The 8,364-nt window shown below is 38.2% G+C and overlaps 1 protein-coding gene across 1 annotated transcript; it reads left to right on the top strand.

Annotated features, from left to right (window-relative positions):
* The first annotated feature begins 4,396 nt into the window (after positions 1-4,396).
* LOC5566905 (general odorant-binding protein 45-like) lies at positions 4,397-5,185 on the top strand. The gene has a single exon (XM_021850888.1). It carries the CDS (start codon positions 4,397-4,399, stop codon positions 5,183-5,185), a length of 789 nt encoding a protein of 262 aa, XP_021706580.1.
* The last annotated feature ends 3,179 nt before the right edge of the window (positions 5,186-8,364 follow it).

Genomic DNA, 8,364 nt, shown 5'->3' on the forward strand with positions numbered 1-8,364 from the left:
CTCCGTCAAAAGCATTAGATGCTATTCTTCATCTGCTACCGTTGTACGAATTTGTACAATTAGAAGCGGAGAAGAGTTTTCTAAGACTTAATAGATTAAATAAGTTCAAATCAGGTGATCTTGTTGGACACTTGAATATTTCACAACATATCCATTGTGGGCCAGTGATGACTATGCATGAGGACTGGATGAAAACTGTGGACAATGCTGATATCCCTTACAATGTATGCGATACGACGCGTACGGATTGGGATGTTGGAGGTCCCAATGTTCGTCAAGGCTCCATAAATTCTTCACAGATGGCTCAAAAATTGGAACACAAACTGGAGCAGGAATCTACGGCCCTGGGACAAACATCTCCGTGGCGATGGGAAGCTATCCAACAGTATTCCAAGCGGAGATTTTTGCCATACTAGAATGCGCTAATATTTGTCTTAAGAGAAAATACAGACATGCAAATATCTGTATTTTTTCTGATAGTCAAGCTGCGTTGAAGGCATTGGGCGCATATAAATGCTCATCAAGACTTGTCTGGGAATGCATTCTCTCATTGCGAAAGGTGTGCCAAGAAAACTCTGTATGTTTGTATTGGGTTCCGGGACACAATGGCATTGTAGGAAATGAAAAGGCAGACGAGCTTGCTAAACAGGGTTCAAATACACAGTTCATTGGACCGGAGCCATTCTGTGGCATATCGTACTGTGCACTAAATATGGAACTAAAAAGCTGGGAACGACAAAGGGTGATGACCAATTGGATGGTCACCACAAGGTGTAATCAATCTAAAAGATTTTTAGTTCCAAATGAAACTATCACGAAAAGACTCTTAGAGCTCAACAAGAGAGTTCTTTGTATATACACTGGCCTATCAACTGGACACTGTCCGAGTAGATATCATTTAAAGAATATTGGTCAGGTTCAGAATGATATCTGTCGTTTCTGTAATATGGAACGCGAAACCTCGGAACACCTGCTCTGCAGTTGTAGTACAAGCGCAGATCCAAATTTCTAAACGGGGGTTATTTACCACCAAGTGAAATTTGGACTGGATATCCCAGTAAGGTTGTGGGTTTTATTAACTCTATTTTGCCTGACTGGGAAAAGACGCGTCAAAGTGCTTAAGCTGTTCACTTGATTCATGGTGGACAGTTTTAGTTCCTTCAATGATGCGAATAGTAAAAAGGGACATGCCACAAAAGTTCAATCCAATGGACGCAGTGGCTTAACCTTCCCAACAAAAAAAAAAAAAAGGGAGCGATTTCATGGAGATGATGATTGGGACAGCAATGTCAGACGACGCAATGGACTGAGCTTTGACAGGTTCAGTAATGAACATTTGAAACGAAGGAACGAGAGATTTCCTTTGAACAGAACGAGTCAGATGCAGTGAGAGGTAGTATGGTTACGGTGACAATATGAAGTTCGAGGACCGTGGAACGAGGCAGTAATACGTAGAACAAAGGTGGCTCGGGACAACGATGTCTACCGAGTTCAGCAAGCTAGCAATGCCTTTCGGGACGAGCAGCTCGTACATCAGCGAGACCTACGGAATCCAGTGAGGATGTAGAGTAGGGCGGTTCACAATTTAAAAATGTTTGAGAATCCAATCTCCCATATGTTCCTTACAATTCTTACCATAAAAATAGTGTTCTGTAAAATTTTCAGCTTTCTAAGTAGTGATTTAAAGGTGGCCCAATGACAATGTAGGTTTATATGAAAATTACTATGGAGAAATTTTGAGATATGTTCTAAACAAGCTAGTACTGTAATGCAAGTACAAACTTATTATCCTATAGTAAAAACTTATTCTTCAAATCATAATAAAGACATAAGCTGAAGAGAGAAATTCAATCCGACGGATAGCAGAAGAGATATTCATGAGTTTGTTTGCTATTATTTAGCTTAATATGGGATTATAGCCCTGCAAACATGTACAAAAATCCTAAACAAAATTAGCTCAAAAGGGATTTGTTTCTTCAGCAACATCCTTCATTAAGCTTTGAAGAATGAGTTTTCAATATGGGATGATAATTTTCTACTTACATTACAGTACTAGTGTGTTTGGAACATTTCTCAAAATTTCTCCATAGTAATTTCCATATAAACCTACATTGTCTTTGGGCCACCTTTAAATCACCACCTAGAAAGCTGAAAATTTCACAGAACACTATTTTTATGGTAAGGATGGTAAGGAACATATGGGAGATTGGATTCTCAAACAATTTTAAATTTTGAACAGCCCTAAGTAGAGCGGTATTGGAGTCGGGATCGAGACGAACGATGCAGACAAAATGGTGGTCGAAAACCTGGAATCCAGTCGGACTTTAGTTCCGATGAAGTCTTATAAGACGATAGGAGGTTTACCAGGCGACAACGCGAACCAAGGTGTAACTTCAGACGACTTAATGAGGCTGAGATTTGGGATGCGGATCGCAGAATGCAGAAATGCTACGAGAGTTTTGGTGGGAAAGCACCTGAGAGAGAGGAGACAACTCACTGACAGTTGACGTGTTTTCTTGCCTTCCTTGACTTCTTTTCTTAATTCTTGGGTTGCCAAAACGGCCAGATAAACTTGTTTTGGTCAAAATCATATTCACTTTTTGTAGTTCACTTTAAAAATATACAAAATAAAATCAGTTTGCAACACAACTATATTTAGGTATTAATTTTTCAGACGATTTTTCACGCTCAGCCCTTCGAATGTGCCGGTTTCCAGTGACAAATGGTGACAGGTTCCCTTGACTTTTGGGAGCTCGCAATCTAAGCGAGCTATCTCCTCTCTCTCTCTCAGGGATGCACGATGCAGATCGCTTGAAGATTTTCTGGTAAAGGTGCGGCGTCTAGCAAGAATGGATAGGATCGCCGTCGACGTTCTCATGCAGAGAATACATACCATTCCACGTGGTGAAGCATATGATTGGTATCTTTGCTATGAGGACGAGTTTCTTGATTTGGAACAATTTGAGGAAAGAATGTACGGCAACCCGGATAAGGACCAAGGGAATCGCCAGAATATATATAAAAGGAAACAGAACCGAAATGAAACTTTCCTTAGGTTCAAATTGGAAATTGAGCGGCTGAACAAGCTTCTCAGTACTCCGTTAGACCCACAGCGTATTTTCGAAGTTATCTGGGATAACATGCGCCCCCCTTACCGTTCAAAGCTGGCATGTAGAACGGTCGATAGCTTACGGAAATAGTAATACTACGCTTACAGAATCGACGCGAGCGACACAATTTTCAAAAAATTTCGGGACGGATATTGAAGTAGAGCAGAAAGATGAATCTCACAGCTCGGATACGGAAGCGGAGAATTAATATGTGATGGGAAATAGGTTTGAGAGCGATAAGGAGCACAGAGTTCAACGGTCAGCAGGTACGAATGGTAGAAGTCAAGGAGGAACTGCTCGGGACATTTCAAATAGTACAATAGTTTATGTTGGAACTGTAGGAAAAACGGTTATTTGTGGAGACATTGTGACTAAAAAGAGAGAAAAGAGAAAAAAGAGACTATTCTGCTATCTGTTGGAATTATCTGAGCCGTTCAGAGAAGGCGAAGTATTACTCCGTGGTGGATCTGAAAGATGTCTATTTTCAAATCCCCCTCATGTGTAGTTACTCTATTCGTATTGTACCAATACAATACCATTGCCATCGCTTGACGAACAGAAAATCGGTTGTTTTATTTTAACTCAAAATCACAACTTAGGAGATAGAGTCCTACCCAATGTCCGGACACGTAGTTTTCTGCAACAATGCAAAGAGAGCAACGATGTAGAGAAATCGATGATCAAACGATCTGAACTTCAAGTTAATTTGGAGATTTTAGAATATCAAGTAGTGCTCACAGAATATGATTGGATATGTACTATTGAATATAGGATAGTGTGACCCTTGGTAGATCTTCTGATCTGAACTAATGGATTATTTGATGATCATCTCATACACATCTGAGCGAATTAGTTATGACGTAAATAGACTAATTAGACGTGTACGTGGTCCATCCATCCTGAAAGGTCCATTTCTGGAGTTTTGTATAAATAACTCATAGGTTTTCAAGGCTCAACAACCACCTTCAGATTTTTACTGCACCAATGAATGTGCCACACGGCTCCCTTGCTCTAATTCTGGTAGCTTCGTTTCTAAACAGTAAAATCCACGAATCACAAGCATAAATCTTGAAACCAGCAAAAAACCAACGGCTTGGTGAATTCAACCCCAAAACCCAATGTTTCCGTGGAATGTTTCGTTTATAATACCCCACGCGCTGTACGTGCCTTGCCTAAGGTTGCATTCACTTCCGTTCGATAAAAATTCTTAAAATGTTCGCAATAAATTAACGACCTACACCGCGAGTATGTACAGTTCAAATTGTAACGGGGAAAAAACAGTCAGCATGTTCAGAATTGGGCTAATTGTTGCCTCTTTTGCTGTGGTTTCTATCACCGCAGTGGACAGACATAAGATAGTCTACAAGAGCTTGCAAGAAGCAGCTGTTGAATGTGGTCAGTACACTATCAAGGGCCAGTGTCTTGGCCGCTGCGAAACGCTGATAACTCGGGACTGGAACGATACGACTGGAATGTCACCGGCTTACAGTCGCTTCTTCCAACCGGATCCTGTGGACGAGTGCAATCTCAACCGGACTCAGCGATGCCTCCAGACCAAAGTGTATACCGTTCCACGTCCGAGAACCTGCCAACGGGCGTCCGAATCTATTCAGTGCTACCTTGATCAGTTTGGCCAAGTCAATTTGACCACCCCACAGTTCATTCGGTTCACGCCTTTGCAAGATGATCAGATTGTTCTGGAATGTGCCGCCATAATGGGATATACTTACGAGCAGGTTTATGCTTGGATCAGGGAATCCGCATTCCAACGACCGGAAACCCGATGCATCTACCGGTGCTTCCTGATCAGATCGGGACTGTACAGTGATTCGGAGGGACTCAACATGGCACGATTCTACGTCCTTTGCGGTGGATACGAGGAAGACTTCTATCAGCGCGTTGAACAATGTGCGGCCAGATTACGTCAAGAAGTTCCGTGCAATGATAAGTGCACACTGGCGCAGCGACTGGCTATCGAATGCATTGGTGCAGACTACCAAGCCGGAAATTTGGCTACCAACGCGAACAGCAAGGCTGTCGAGGGATCTCGAGTTCAGAGTAAGTTCAATAATTAGGTGCATATTTTTCTCATTAGCTCGATTGTACGTCCTAATTGAAGGTTTTGATTAGCATAAACAGATATAGTGCGCCCCATCTAAATAATACACCCTTCAACTTTATTCAAGCAACTCCATACAGTTTAAACTTGAAATTGATTTGAACACCAATCTTGCGCTAGACTAATGGATTTTATAGTTTCATTTGTTTTACGCATTAACAAGATTGTGATATTTGCAGAATTTTGTTGTGGGTCTTGAATGTAGGGCGTATTATACCAGAAGTCATGAGTTCATATCTAGTTCTTGCGTTCTTTCACTAGTATTCAGAAACATCCGGTTATAAGCTTTCTCAGTTATTCTCTACTTCATGGCAAATTTTCATACATTTTTTACAGATATTAATGCGAACCCGGTCAACTCAATCATTGATGCCACTAACAGTGAAACTGGAAACGTCATCACAATAACTCGAACCAACTCAGACACCTATGTGTATGGAGACGAAAATACTTTCGAGAATTATTTCTATGAGTCAGCATGATGTGGGTTCATATGTTCGTATCGCTCGATTTAATAAAATTTTGTTAATATGACAATTGGCAATTAGATATCCAAGAATTGAAATAGACGTGGCTTTTAAAAACTTAATCAGAAACAAAAATCTCTTAAAAGTAGCAACGTTAAAAAAAACGAAAAAATTGCAACAGACATTTAAACTTATCGCGTTTTCTTGTTTTTTTTTCAGATATAAATTTGAACACAAGCAATTCCACCATCCGTGCATCTAACGTTGAATCCGGAAATACCATCACGATTTCAAGGACTGACTCCGATACGAATGTATATTCAGACTACAACTATTTTGACAATTATTTTGAAGCCTAGAATTGGAAATACGTGTGTTTTGGAAAGAATTTAAGTATTTAAATATTTAAACGTGGATTGGATGTTGTTTTAAAATATTTTTTTCAAATAGATTCGATTGTGTTTGATTCAATTAGACGCATTTTTCAAAATACCTTCATATTAACCTTAAAATGAATTACTCAGGACGATAGTTTTTTTAATTGGGTCCTAAAATTTGTAATGAAATCTTGTTTTTATTTAATAACACGAAAAAGCATGTTACTGTAATTACTTCAGCAATTTTTCCCGCTCAAATAATGGCTATATCATGTTTAAACTTTAATTTAAAAATTTGGTCCATAAATGAACCTTGACACTTTTGATCATGTTTGACGTTCGCTTAGTCGACAAAAACACCACAGGGGTTATAGTTTGATCACTGGGGTTGTTCCTATCTGACATTTCGTAAGGGACACGGAAAACAAAATACACCCAAAATTTGAGTTTAAACCAAAGGATGTGACAAAATCTAAAAAAATGTTTTTTGGGCTTAAACCAATGGAAAACATTAGAAAATTGAGTAAACATGTGTTTTTGGCCTAAACTTAAGCGTTTGGCACTTAAATTGGGACAGGGCTTTAGGACCCTATTCGGCTTATTTTAATAGCTCGACTAATTTTCAATTTAAATTATTTATACGTATGCTTTAACTTGATGCATCTTTAGAGGGCAGTAGACCTTTATTTCATATAATTTCAAATAAAACTAAAAAATTTAAATGTTTTGAAAATATTGTTCAAAAACAGATTCAAACTCAAATTAATTGGAGATAAATCATCAGTCCTGTTTTTGTGGAAAACATTGGGTTTCATGTAGGGTGAAGTGCAAATATCCATCGTATTAAGGTTTGATCAGTAAGAACCTGCAATTTTCCCAGTATTGCAGTAAATCAGTGGTCCTCAGCCTAACGGACTATGCGGGCCAACTCAATGCTTTCAAATCATGGCGCGGGCCGCAAGATTAGTTAGGTTTATACACATATTATTTTTCTTAAAACCCTTTACTAGCAACTTAATTTTTAATCACAAAAAGATATTTATATCACGATAATTTATTTGTTTCTCGATATTTTTGCACCATTTTTTTTGACAATCTTTCAAAAAAACTCTTCTAGTTTGAGAATCTTTGTCGATATTGATTATTGGTTATCTGGATCCGGAGTTATTCCAAAATTCCTTGGGGGAGCGTCGTGTAGCAATAATCAACTTAAATTTCTCAGGCTAAAGAACTTTTATTGTTCTCGGATATGTACCCTTCGGGACAATACAAGAATGAGAGTATTTTGTGAAAAAATAAAGCAATTTGGTTTGAGTAATGAGCATTTAGATTTCAGGAACCGCTCTGGTCAAATAAAGATCTTGAAAACTTCAAAAACATCATTCCGTAATTTTCATATATCTTCAAAAACACTTAGAGTAAGGTGAGGCAAAAGTTCGACCTTAGTGGTATAATCAAAGTTTCCAGGAAAACAATAGCAGTTAAAACAAAACAAATACCATACAGTGAACCTTCAACATATTGGCTATAATTTTGCTGAACAAACTTGTGTCAAAATATTTACTCATTTTTAGTTATAACAGTTTCAAAATTGATTGTCTTATTCGAACTTTCGCCCCACCGGTGGGGCAAGAGTTCGAATCTAGTGTGGGGCAAAAGTTCGCTGGCTAAAACACAAAATATCGATCCTTTTATGACAGGCATACCTTACACCAGCCGTAAACTTAAGTTTAACGAAAAATACACACTAAATTTTCATCAAAAAATTGCCCAAAACCGAGTTAATTGTAATATACTCAAAAATAGCAGTTTTTCGCAAAACTAAGTGGAATGTAAAATTTTGGTGACAATTTTCACACGATCAGACAAATTTAACTACATTTGAAGAAAATATGTGGATTTTAGGCAATTTGCAAATTTAATTTTGCCGTGATTTTAAACATGGGTCGAACTTTTGCCCCGCTGATTCGAACTTTTGCCCCACTATGGGCCAAATATTGTTTTCAAGCATTTATTCAAAAACTAATACACCTCAAAGCAACCTTATGATAGGCCTAGAAACGCCCTTACATAAAATATTGAAAAAGATTTTATCTTCAATTGGTTCCATGCAACGAAAGTTTGACCAAAAATTACAATATTTACGTCGAAAAACAATAAATAGCCATAACTTTTCCAAATCTCAATCGATTTTTATGATATTTGGAGTGAAAATCTCTTACTTGAATAGCATTTGAACCACCATGACATTTATAAGATTTGTTTTGAATTGAGCTAGAAATCTTAAAAAA

Source organism: Aedes aegypti, chromosome 3 (genome assembly GCF_002204515.2).
Source record: "Aedes aegypti strain LVP_AGWG chromosome 3, AaegL5.0 Primary Assembly, whole genome shotgun sequence".
In the NCBI taxonomy this organism is placed as follows: domain Eukaryota; kingdom Metazoa; phylum Arthropoda; class Insecta; order Diptera; family Culicidae; genus Aedes; species Aedes aegypti.

Excerpts from the sequence above, each read along its gene's own strand:
- LOC5566905 (XM_021850888.1), top strand. The coding sequence starts at position 4,397 with ATGTTCAGAATTGGGCTAATTGTTGCCTCTTTTGCTGTGGTTTCTATC.